This window comes from Pongo pygmaeus, chromosome 19, assembly GCF_028885625.2.
Source record: "Pongo pygmaeus isolate AG05252 chromosome 19, NHGRI_mPonPyg2-v2.0_pri, whole genome shotgun sequence".
NCBI classification, from domain to species: Eukaryota; Metazoa; Chordata; class Mammalia; order Primates; family Hominidae; genus Pongo; species Pongo pygmaeus.
The window spans coordinates 98,688,061-98,701,107 of NC_072392.2; the positions used below are offsets into that span (position 1 = coordinate 98,688,061).

The following is a 13,047-nucleotide window of genomic DNA, read 5'->3' on the forward strand; positions in this document are numbered from 1 at the left end:
TTTATTTTTCTTTTGTGCTTTGTCTCTGTAATGGTTGTGAGAGCTCTTTGCATAGAACAGGGGTTCATCTTCTATGCTGTGTGCCACAGTGCTCTATCTCAGCCTTTAATTTTATGAAGTCAAATCCGACAGAATTTTCCTATAAAGGGTCTCTATATGAAAACACTTACTAGGATCTTCCTTATCCCAGGATTATAAACTAGCCTCTCTTTTTTTTTTTTTTTTTTGAGACGGGAGTCTTGCCATGTCACCCAGGTTAGCGTGCAATGGTGTGATCTCAGCTCACTGCAACCTCTGCCTCCTGGGTTCCAGTGATTCTCCTGCCTCAGCCTCCCGAGTAGCTGGGACTACAGGCATGCACCTACCCGGCTAATTTTTTTTTGTATTTTTAGTAGACACGGGTTTCACCATGTTGACCAGGCTGGTCTCAATCTCCTGACCTCAAGTGATCTGCCCACCTCGGCCTCCCAAAGTGCTAGGATTACAGGCGTGAGCCACCGTGCCCGGCCTGTCCTCTCTCTTTTTGTGCTTTCACTGGTGTTTTATTCACCAGTTTATGTTTAGGTGTGAAGTAAGGATTTAACCTGATGTTTTCCTGACTAGATCATCAAACTCCAGTCTTCCTCACCAATGTTTCCTATTTGCTATCTTCCTCCATTATGCTGTGGCTTATACTATATACATTTATGTTCTTTCAACTTATTCAACAAGTCTTTACTAGCCTGTGCTTTTCATGTAGATAAAAAAGATCCCTTTCCTAGAGAATTTCCAGTCTTTGTTAATGTGAAACATGTAATAGAATACAAGGTTTTTTGAATGGTGAGGCCTTGTTTATGCAACCCTGTAAATAAACATCACCTTGCTAGAGAGCCTAAAGTCATGTGAAGGGGCCAGCACAGGGCTTGCTCCATGGGCTTCTGTGGTGTTTGTGTACTGCATGTGGGAAGCAGCAGTCAGGCACCAGAGCCTTGAACCCAGGATGCTAGTCCCAGTTCAGGAGCTCAGGTCATTGACCTTAAACTGCTCCTCAGGATTTCTGGTTTTTTTTTGAGACGGAGTCTCGCTCTGTCGCCCAGGCTGGAGTGCAGTGGTGCAAACTCAGCTCACTGCAAGCTCCACCTCCTGGGTTCAAGTGATTTTCCTGCCTCAGCCTCCCGAGTAGCTGGGATTACAGGCGCCCGCCGCCACGCCTGGCTAATTTTGTATTTTTAGTAGAGATGGGGTTTCTCCATGTTGGCTAGGCTGGTCTTGAACTCCTGACTTCAAGTGATCCACCTGCCTCAGCCTCCCAAAGTGCTAAGATTATAGGCGTGAGCCACTGCGCCCGGCCTAGGATTTTAAGTCTTAACGAGCATTTTGGTTCTGCTGATGACAACGGGAAAAAGTGACATGAGGGGACTGATTGGTCCCCTTATGTTATATGGGAGATTTTTTTTTTTTGAGACAGGATCTCACTGTGGCGCAGGCTGGAGTGCAGTCATGCAATCTCAGCTCACTGTAGCGCAGGCTGGAGTGCAGTCATGCAATCTCAGCTCACTGTAGCCTCCACCTCCCGGGCTCAAGTGGTCCTCCCACCTCAGCCTCCTGAGTAGCTTGGGACTATAGGCATACACCACCACGTGCCCAGCTAATTTTTGTATTTTTGCTAGAGACAGGGTTTCGCCATGTTGCCCAGGCTGGTCTTGAACTCCTGAGCTCCACTGACCCACCCACCTCAGCCTCCCACAGTGCTGGGCTTACACACGTGGGCCACCATGCTGAGGAGACTGTTTTAAATGCTCTCTTCTTTGGTTTTTCAGCCTGAGAGACACTCTCGTAAGTTACATGGAAACTAAAGAAAGTGAAATTCTTCCTGAAATGGAATCTCAGTTCCCAGAAGAGATACTGCTCGCCAACTGTGTCTCAGTGTGGAAAACAGCTGCTGTGCTGAAACGGAATCGACAAATCAGATAGAATTATTTCTTCAGCTATCTTTGGATGACTTTGGAGAGAAGACTCTCCTCGTCTGCGGCGTGGACTTCATCACGTACTGGTGCCTTTGCATTCAGAAGGAGAGCTGTCAGCATAGCACCAAATTCAAGACCAAAGCGTGCTACCTGAGCTGACAGCTTTTTGAAAGCTGAGCTGTTTCTGAACCATGTATATACATGTTCTGAAACTTTCTCATCATGAGTACTGTTCATTGGGAGATAACAATGAAGATTAGATGAAATTGGAAATAAACCAACATTGTTTACATTCCAGGAGTCATATAGCTCAGCCACACACGCAGTAATGATCTGTGCACGCTCGCCTCTGGCACTGCCCACCCCTCTTTTTTTTTTTTTTTCTTCTAATTCTGTACTCACAAAAGAGAATCTCATTTTCTTCTTTCTTCCATTCCCTTAAATTCTGAGTATTGTACATATATTTCTGGGTTCCCAAGATGATGTGAAAAACTAACAGACTGTTTTTTGTCTTCTCACAAAAACAAGAAAAATCAGGGCATTTTGTGAGTGCCTTAAGATCAAACTAACAAGATCTGACCCTCACCCTCACAATGAGTCACTGCCCCACTTCAGAGGGTAAGAGCCAAAAGCCTCATTGTGAAAAGCACTGGACTTGGACCAGAGACACCATCAGGGCCTTGGTTTTCTCATGCATAAAATGGAGAGTGGATTAATCGCCAAAGATTCTTCCGATCTGATATTTTGAAATTATAAGAGAAACGAGATGACTGTAAACTTGGTCACAGGCCTGGTTCCGGCAGTTCTTTGCGGACTTTTTTCTAGCGTTATGCCAAATAAACATGCAGTCTCAGTGTGCTCTAGCATGTATGAATATCTAGTCCTTTCTGTGGTTCTCAGCCAAGACATAAAAACTAGGACTCAGAGTGCATACAAAACCAGTTACGTTTCGGAAAGAGGGAAAAGAGTCCCCGAGCCCGAATCTTGTGCTGCTTTTCTCACTGAAGTGTTGCCTTTTTTCTTTCCAAAATCTGCTTTGATACTTAGGACCTCTCTGGACTAACTTCTCTTCCTAGACAGCTCAGCACAGCTATTGATATGTTAGAGGCAGTATCCTTAATATTCATTCTAAATGAGTTAATGACTTAACTTGAAATTGGGCCTAAGGAGTGAGAGCTACAAAAATACAAAATGCTTATCCAGGACTCAGCCATGCACACCTTGAGCAGCGCTGGCAGGAGCCACGGAAGGAACTGTGCTCCGTTCTCCTCACTGTGATGGTGCCGCCACAGCGTCTGACGAAGGGAGAGTGACCCAGACTGCAGGCAGTAACTGACTTCACACAGTCCCTGGCATTTAGTCATCTGTGATTGTTTTATCACTCTGGACTGTGCAGAGCCACCTGCCACCGAGATCTGCATTCCGACTGCCTATGAACGGGTGTGGGGGCCGGGGGCCAGCTTGCTGAAGTCTTCAACTTGCACTCGGAGCTCCTTTGATACCTCAGAGCTGGCCGTCAGGTGGCAGCTCACACCCAGACTCACTGGCCACACCTCAGCAGGACCCAGACTCACTGGCCACACCTCAGCAGGGGGGAGTCGAGTGTCAGTCTCTTGCTGTGAAGGCTTTTTTTTTCCTTTGGCCTGGGAATTTTTCCCATTTTTATGAAGAAGTTTTAAATTGTTTCATTTTGTGTGCTGTGCTTCAAAGCCTTAACTGTCAAATCTTGCATTATCTTGTTTGTACAGAAATATACTGGCCTAACAGAGGCAAAAAAAAAAAAAAAAGAATTTTATTTTACTTGTCATACCTGTCTTAATAAACTGGAGTTTTGCTGCTAAAGAACTCTTCTCTCTGGGGGCAGAGCTTCTATTTATGGCACATAGACATCAACTAGGCTTTTGGGAATCGTTTGTGTTCTTTGTGGAAATGTCCTTTAGAAGCACCCATGAAGCAGTATGTTCAGACTGTGCACACAGAAAACATGCTCTGCCTTCAAATGTGAGATGGTAGACTTTTCCTCTGGACAAAATGACAGCAGCCCGGCGACTCCACAGTGGAGTTGAGCGCCACTCCCTGTAGCCGATCTGGGACTGAAACGCTTACACCTCTGCCTCAGAGAGGAGTCCCCCATGCCCTGCCTGAAATGACTTCACTGGAAACAGCAGGGCTGCAGCTAACAGGAGTACAGGTAGGAGCTAACTAACTTCACCCATGAGTCCACTTGTGGGGTAAGAGATAAACAGTAACCGTTCCAGGAGCCCACTAACATTTGAGTGCTAAAAATGCCCCTTTAGGGGGAAAACTGCATTTTCTCTTCCAAAAAGGAAAGGTTCTTCCAGGCAAGAAACCTGTGGTCTGAAACCACAGCGAGAAGAAGAGGCATGCTGGCCTGCACCGGAAGACTCACTTTGTCTGCCCTGAGCCAGCCTCACCTCACCCTGCAGTTCTTGTTTCTGCCATGGATGCTTCATCACCAACCCTGACCTTCCCCCTCCCAACCCTTTATTCATCCTCACTCCCACTCATACCCGCCTCCCTGGACAGTTCCCTGCTGCAGAGTTCTTTCTGCTTTCAGCCCTACCTTGGTGGTGATTTACCTGAAAATCTTCACTCATTATCTCCTTCTCTTCGAGACCTGACTGAAAAAATTAGGTGTGCACACCTGTAATCCCAGCTACTTGGGAGGCTGAGGTGTGAGGATTGCTTGAGCCTGGGAGTTTGAGGCTGCAGTGAGCTATGATTGCACCACTGCACTCCAACCTGGGTGACAGAGTGAGACCCTGTCTCAAAAAAAATAAAATAAAATAACATAAGGACCTTATTGTGTGTGCAAATTATTTGCCTTTCATTAGTAGTTATAAGACTTTGTCATGTGTCAACTGAGACGGCCCTGAGCTATTTCAGTTATTCATGTATGTTCAGGCAATTCCAATTTAGAAACAAACTTCCAGTGATAAATACTGGGAAGAAAATGACAGCTCAGGGCCAAGTAGGTAAAGCCACCCAAGTCTAGCCATGCGCACAAGCACTAGTGTGCCGAAGGAAAACACCTCTGATTTGACACATAAAGTGTGAAGGTTGCATAAACCGGGGAGGTGGCCGGAGAAAACCTGAGCCTCGAGCTGAGTAACAATCCAAGCCATGATTAGCATTTATATTGCATTTTGCATTATTCTCATCCCATCACGTTAAGTTCAACCATTACCATTACGAATCCTGTTTCCAGCTGGAAGAACAAGCACCAAGATTGCATTTTCCCCTGAGAGCAACTTTGGTCAGAAGTCACACCTAATCACCCTCTCTGCTGGGGATAGCCCTTTTGAGGAGGTGGGGGTGTATGGGAAAGCAACCTGGGGCCAAAGCAGGGGGAAGCCGGAGAGGCTGGAGGTGCCCTGGGTCCAGCAAGTGCTCCACAAGGCTGCCCTTGCTCAGGTGCTCCACAGCCCATAAAAAACACCTTCAGCCCTGCTGTGCTTCCCCTCACACCTAAACTTACTAAAAGGGTCCTAAACTTACTAAAAGCGTCCTTACCTTCCCCAGTATCCCTTCATGATCACTACTACCTGTGCCCTAAAGCGCAACAGAACCTCAACCCAGAGGACAGCCACTTCCTCAGAACCCACGATCTTTGCCCCATCGCCACAGGTCCATGAGTGACTCCTAATTACCAAATCAAAGGGCTCTTTCGCCCTGACCACTCTGGAACCCAACAAAGCCAACACACAGCCCAGCCCAGACGGGCCTGAGTGTGGGTCGTGGCTCTCCCATTTGCCAGCTCTACAGCCATGGGCAAACAGCTCGACCTCTCTAAGCTTCAGTTTCCTCGTCTATGAAATATCTGTCAGTTCTCTTAAGGGAGGAGACCACCCCTCATATTGTCTTACGCCCAATTTCTGCCTCCAAAGACAGAAGTAAAAACTAAAAGGCAGAAATGAAATCCACAAGCAGACAGCCTGGCGCCACACCCTGGGCCTGGTAAAGATCTACACCTGACCTAATCAGTTATGCTATCTATAGATTACAGACACTGTATAGAAAAGCACTGTGAAAATCTCCTGTTCTGTTCCGTTCTAATTACCGGTGCATGCAGCCCCCAGTCAAGTACCCCCTGCTTGCTCAATCAATCAAGACCCTCTCACACGGACCCCCTGAGAGTTGTGAGCCCTGAAAAGGGACAGGAATTGCTCACTCTGGGAGCTCAGTTGTTGGAGACGTGAGTCTTGCCGAAGCTCCCGGGTGAATAAAACCCTTCTTTAACTCGTGTCTGAGGGGTTTTCTCTGCGGCTTGTGCGGCTTGTCCTGCTACATTTCTTGGTTCCCTGACCAGGAATCGAGGTGATTAACAGATGGTCGAGGCAGCCCCTTAGGCGGCTTAGGCCTGCCCTATGGAGCATCCCTGTGGGGGACTCCAGCCAGCTTGAGCGATGCGGATCCTGAGAGCGCTCTCGGGTAGGCAACTGCCCCAGTGGAATGCCTGGCCAGAGCAATGCGTAGCAGGCCCCCGAGGAGGATCAACGCAGTGGCTGAACACCGGGAAGGAACTGCCACTTGGAGTCCGGACATCTGAAACTTAGTAAGACTGGTCTTTGGAACTTGCCCACTCCATTTGAGTGGAAGCGTGGCCTGATCACCCACGGCGTGCCTGTATTGGCACTTTGGTTTTGGTTTTGACTTGGTTTGAATTGCTTGACAGGACTGGTCTTTGGAACTTGCCCACTCCATTTGAGTGGAAGCGTGGCCTGATCGCCCACGGCATGCCTGTACTGGCACTTTGGTTTTTGTTTTTGACTTAACTTGGATTGCTTGATACTTTGGTTTTGGTTTTGACCTGGCTTGGATTTCTTGATCCTCTGATTTTGGTTTTGATTCTGGTTTAGTGTAAACTGTAAACGTGTGTGTGTGTCCTTTTTACCTGTTGTTTTGTGGTATGCGTGTAGGGTGAGCGTGATGTTTTGTCTCGAAGAAGCATGGGTCAAGCACAAAGTAAGCCCACCCCACTAGGAACTATGCTGAAAAATTTCAAGAAAGGATTTAAGGGGGACTATGGAGTACTATGACACCAGGAAAACTTAAAACTTTGTGTAAGATAGACTGGCCAGCATTAGAGGTAGGTTGGCCATCAGAAGTAAGCCTGGACAGGTCCCTTGTTTCAAAGGTATGGCACAAGGTAACCTGTAAGCCAGGGTACTCAGACCAGTTCCCGTACATAGACACTTGGTTACAGCTGGTTTTAGACTCCCCACCCACCCGCCCACCCAACCCCCCGCCACCTCACCCCAACAGTGGTTGAGAGAACAGCAACATAAGCTGGCAGAGGCTGGCAGAGGCAAGGGAAGACCAGCAGAGAGAGAAAGAGGAAGAGACAGACAAAAAAAGACGGAGTCAAAGAGAGAGAGAGAAAAGAGACAGAGGCAAAAGGAAAGTCAAAGAGAAAGAGACAGAAAATCAAGAGGGAAAGAAAGAAAAAAAGAGATATATATACAAGTAGTTAGGAAAAAAAAAAAAAAACACTGTGCCCTATTCCTTTAAAAACCAAAATAAATTTAAAACCTATAATTGATAATTGAAAGTATTCTCTGTAACCCTATAACACTCCAATACCACTTTGTTGTCAGTGTAAACAAGGGCATATCCCGAAAGCACTAAGGCCTTCCTATCAAAAATCCTTAACCCAGTAACCTGTGGATGGCCCAAATGCATTCAATCTGTAGCAGCAACTGCTTTGCTAACAGAAAAAAGTAAAAAAAAAAAAAAAAAGTTTTAGAGGAAACCTCATTGTGAGCACACCTCACCAGTTCAGAAGTATCCTAAGGGGGAGAAAAAAAAAAAAGGATGATTGAACATTAACTACTGAAAATTGCCTTAACCCAGCAGGTTTCCTAACAGGGGATCTAAATCTTCATTACCGTACAAAGGCCCGACCAGACCTAGGAGGAACTCCCTTCAGGAAAGGTCTATGGTTCCTTCCAGGTAATTAAAGGAAAAAAAAAAAAAAGCCATCTATACCAATTCTAAGTTAATTTTGACAAAACAAGGTCTTACTAATAGCAAAGGATAATTAAAATCCCAAGCTTACAAGGTTTTCAACAAAAGTAAAGTTTGCTAAAAGTTAACAGTGTAACATGTATTATAGTAACTTCTAATCTTGTGGCCTTAGACAGTCTAGTCCACAGACATAAAAGAAGTTCGCTTTGGAAAAGAATGGTTATCATCTTTGGAAAAAAAAAAAAAAAAGGAAAAAAGCGGGGGCAGAATTTACATAAAAAGAGTGTTATACGGTAAATTCTTGTCCTGAAATAAATTAATTGGTTGTTTAAAGAAAGAAATGTTTGCAATAAGTCAGAAAATTGAGGCATGTCGAAGAATTGTCTGTGAAAGTCGTGAAAGAGAAAAATGTTATTAAAAAATTATGCAAGAAATGTTGTATAATTTAAAAGTAACTAGGCCTCCTAAATATAAAACTACTGAAAAAAAAAAGTTTATGTGCAACTGTCAGGCCTCTGAGCCCAAGCTAAGCCATCATATCCCCTGTGACCCGCATATACACATCCAGATGGCCTGAAGCAACTGAAGATCCACAAAAGACGTGAAAATATCCTTAACTGATGACATTCCACCATTGTGATTTGTTTCTGCCCCATCCTAAGTGATCAATGTACTTTGTAATCTCCCCCACCCTTAAGAAGGTTCTTCGTAATTCTTTGTAATCCCACTCTTGAGAATGTACTTTGTGAGATCCACCCCCTGCCTGCAAAACATTGCTCCTAACTCTACCCCTATCCCAAACCTACGAGAACTAATGATAATCCCACCACACTTTGCTGACTCTCTTTTCGGACTCAGCCCGCCTGCACCCAGGTGAAATAAACAGCCTTGTTGCTCATACAAAGCCTGTTTGGTGGTCTCTTCACACAGATGCGCGTGACACGCGTGACATTTGGTACTGAAGACCAGGGACGGGAGTACTCCTTCCAGAGACCGGTCCCCTGTCCTCGCCCTCACTCCATGAGGAGATCCACGTACGACCTTGGGTCCTCAGACCAACCAGCCCAAGGAACAACTCATGAATTTCAAATCAGGTAAGCAGTCTTTTCACTCTCTTCTCCAGCCTCTCTCGCTACCCTTCAATCTCCCTGTCCTTCCAATTCCAGTTCTTTTTCCTCTCTAGCAGAGACAAAGGAGACACATTTTATCCGTGGACCCAAAACTCCAGCGCCAGTCACAGACTCGGGAAGACAGTCTTCCCTTGGTGTTTAATCACTGCAGGGACGCCTGCCTGATTATTCACCCACACTCCATTGGTGTCTAATCACTGTGGGGATGCCTGCCTTGGTCATTCACCCACATTCCATTTGTGGCAAGTCAATTGCAGGGACGCCTGCTTTGGCTGCTCACCCACATTGCAGCCCAGGGCTGCTCCCCACCCCCCTTCTCCGTGTCTCTACCCTTCTCTTTAAACTGGCCTCCTTCACTATGGGCAACCTTTCACACTCCATTCCTCCTCCTTCTCCCTTAGCCTGTGTTCTCAAGAACTTAAAACCCCTTCAACTCTCACCTGACCTAAAATCTAAGCGTCTTATTTTCTTCTGCAACACCACTTGGCCCCAGTACAAACTGGACAATGGTTCTAAACGGCCAGAAAATGGCACTTTTTATTTCTCCATCCTACGAGACCTAGATAATTTTTGTCGAAAAACGGGCAAATGGTCTGGGATACCTTACATCCAGGCATTTTTCACACTTTGTTCCCTCCCTAGCCTCTGTTCCCAATGCAACTCGTCCCAAATCCTCCTTCTTTCCCTCCCACCTGTCCCTTCAGTCCCAACCCCAAGCGTCGCTGAGTCTTGTGAATCTTCCTTTTTTACTGACCCATCTGACCTCTCCCCTCCTCCCCAGACTGCTCCTCCTCGGGTCGCTCCCCGCCAGGCTGATCAGGCTCCAACTCTTCTTCAGCCTCTGCTCCCCGACCCTATAACCCTTCTATTACCTCCCTCCCCACACCCGGTCTGGTTTACAGTTTCATTCTGCAACTAGCTCTCCCCCACCTGCCCAAATTTCCTCTTAGAGAGGTGGCTGGAACTGAAGGCATAGTCAGGGTACATGTGCCTTTTCCTCTATCAGACCTTTCCCAAATCAGCCAGCGTTTAGGCTCTTTCTCATCAGACCCCACTAAATATATACAGGAATTCCAATATCTAACTCTGTCCTACAATTTAACCTGGAGTGACTTAAATGTCATCCTAACTTCTACCCTCTCTCCAGATGAACAGGAAAGAGTTTTTTCTCTAGCCCAATCTCACACTGATAACCACCGGCTTCATGAGCCAGACCTCTGGGAGGGCATTACAGCAGTTCCCCGAGAGGATCCCCAATGGAACTATCAGGCAGATTCCCCAGGTATAGCTAGGCGAGATTACATGGTTTCCTGCCTAGTTGAAGGGCTTAAAAAGGAAGCTTACGAAGCTGTTAATTATGACAAACTTAAAGAAACTACCCAAGGTAAAGACGAAAACCCAGCCCAGTTCATGGTCCGCTTGGCAGCAACCCTTAGACGCTTTATCGCCCTAGACCCAGAGGGGACAGGAGGCCACCTTATTCTTAATATGCATTTTATCACCCAATTAGAAAAAAGATTCAAAAATTGGAATCCAGCCCTCATACCCCACAACAGGAATTAATCAACCTCACCTTCAAGGTGTACAATAATAGAGAGGAGGTAGCCAGACAGCAACGCATTTCTGAGTTACAGCTACTTGCCTCTGCTGTAAGACAACCCACAACGACATCTCCAGCATACAAAAACTTCAGAACATCCAAGCCACAGCTCCCAGGGGCTCCTTCAAAACAGCCTCGTGCACCTTGCTTCAAATGCCAAAAGCCTGGCCACTGGGCCAAGGAATGCCCGCAGCCTGGGATTCCTCCTAAGCCGTGCCCTGTCTGTGCGGGCCCCCAATGGAGGCTGAACTGTCCAACTCATACTGCCGCCGCTCCTAAGGCCCCTGGAGCCCAAACCCAACGTTCCTTGGCCGACTCCTTCCCAGATCTCCTCGGCTTAGTGGCTGAAGACTGACACTGCCCATCGCCTCGGGAGCCCCCTGGACCATCACAGACGCTTTGGGTAACTCTTACAGTGGAGGATAAGTCTGTCCCTTTCTTAATCAATACAGAGGCTATCCACTCCACATTACCTTCTTTTCAAGGGCCTGTTTCCCTTGCCTCCATAACTGTTGTGGCTATTGATGGCCAGGCTTCTAAACCTCTTAAAACTCCCCAACTCTGGTGCCAACTTGGACAACATTCTTTTATGCACTCCTTTTTGGTTATCCCCACCTGCCCAGCTCCCTTACTAGATCGAGATATTTTAACTAAATTATCTGCTTCCCTGACTATTCCTAGCCTATAACCACACCTCATTGCCGCCCTTTTCCCCAGTTCAAAGCCTCCTTCACACCCTCCCCTTGTATCTCCCCACCTTAATCCACAAGTATAGGACACCTCTACTCTCTCCTTGGTGACCGATCATGCACCCCTTACCATCCCATTAAAACCTCATCACCCTTACCCCACTCAATGCCAACATCCCATCCCACAGCACGCTTTAAAAGTATTAAAGCCTGTTATCACTCACCAGTTATAGCATGGCCTTTTAAAACCCATAAACACTCCTTATAATTCCCCCATTTTACCTGTCCAAAAACCGGACAAGCCTTACAGGTTAATTTCAGGATCTGCACCTTATCAACCAAATTGTCTTGCCTATCCACCCTATCAAAGCCATATACTCTCCTATCCTCAAAACCTCCCTCCACAACCCCTCCATAACCCGTTATTCTGTTCTGGATCTAAACATGTTTTCTTTACTATTCCTTCGCACCCTTCATCCCAGCCTCTCTTCATTTTCACTTGGACTGACCCTGACACCCATCAGGCTCAGCAAATTACCTGGGCTGTACTGCCGCAAGGCTTCACAGACAGCCCCTATTACTTCAGTCAAGCCCAAACTTCTTCCTCATCCTTTACCCATCTCGACTTAATTCTTCATGAAAACACACGTGCTCTCTGATCGTGTCTGGCTAATCTCCCAAACCCCAACCCCTTCTACAAAGCAATAGCTCCTTTCCTTCCTAGGCATGGTTAGATACTCTGCCTTTGGATACCTAGTTTTACCATCCTGACTAAACCATCATATAAACTCACAAAAGCAAACCTAGCTGACCCCATAGATCCTAAATCCTTTCACCACACCTCTTTCCGTTCCTTAAAAACAGCCCTAGAAGCTGCTCCCACACTAGCTCTCCCTAACTCATCCCAACCCTTTTTCATTACACACAGCCAAAGTGCAGGGTTGTGCGGTCAGAATTCTTACACAAGAGCCAGGACCAGGCCCTGCAGCCTTTCTGTCCAAACAACTTGACCTTACTGTTTTAGGCTAGCCCCCACATTATTCCTGATACCACACCTGACCCCCAGGACTGTATCTCTCTAATCCACCTAGCATTTACTCAATTTCCCCATACTTCCTTCTTTCCTGTTCCTCACCCTGATCACACTTGGTTTATCGATGGCAGTTCCACCAGGCCTAATCGCCACTCACCAGCAAAGGCAGGCTATGCTATAGTAACTTCCACACCTATCATTGAGGCTACCACTCTGCCCCCCTCCACTGCCTCTCAGCAAGCCAAACTCATTGCCTTAACTCAGGCACTCACTCTTGCAGAAGGACTATGTGTCAATATTTATACTGACTCTAAATATGCCTTCCATATCCTGTACCACCATGCTGTTATATGGGCAGAAAGAGGTTTCCTCACTACGTAAGGGTCCTCCATCATTAATGCCTCTTTAATAAAAATTCTTCTCAAGGTCGCTTTACTTCCAAAGGAAGCTGGAGTCATTTACTGCAAGGGCCATCAAAAGGCATCAGATCCCATCATTCAGGGCAACACTTACGCTGATAAGGTAGCTAAAGAAGCAGCTTAGTGTTCCAACTTCTGTCCCTCGTGGCCAGTTTTTCTCCTTCTCATCGGTCACTCCTACCTACTCTCCCACTGAAACTTCCACCTATCAATCTCTTCTCACACAAGGTAAATGGTTCTTA

At 46.5% G+C, this 13,047-nt stretch overlaps 1 protein-coding gene and 1 long non-coding RNA gene across 11 annotated transcripts in view; one reads left to right on the forward strand and one right to left on the reverse strand.

Moving 5' to 3' along the window:
- The window catches only part of RNF213 (ring finger protein 213), a 135,184-nt gene extending 131,396 nt beyond the window's left edge, over positions 1 to 3,788 (forward strand). For all 10 annotated transcript variants that reach the window (XM_063656911.1, XM_054457852.2, XM_063656912.1 and 7 more), the window contains one exon: positions 1,800 to 3,788. In XM_063656911.1, coding sequence (XP_063512981.1) covers positions 1,800 to 1,953 — 154 coding nt within the window. In that variant the 3' untranslated portion in view covers positions 1,954 to 3,788. The remainder of the gene's footprint in view (positions 1 to 1,799) is intronic.
- Positions 1 to 13,047, reverse strand: part of LOC134738747 (uncharacterized) — a 24,024-nt gene continuing 10,977 nt past the window's right edge. Inside the window, exon 2 of the long non-coding RNA XR_010124739.1 lies at positions 1 to 3,706. This is a non-coding gene — a long non-coding RNA (uncharacterized LOC134738747). The remainder of the gene's footprint in view (positions 3,707 to 13,047) is intronic.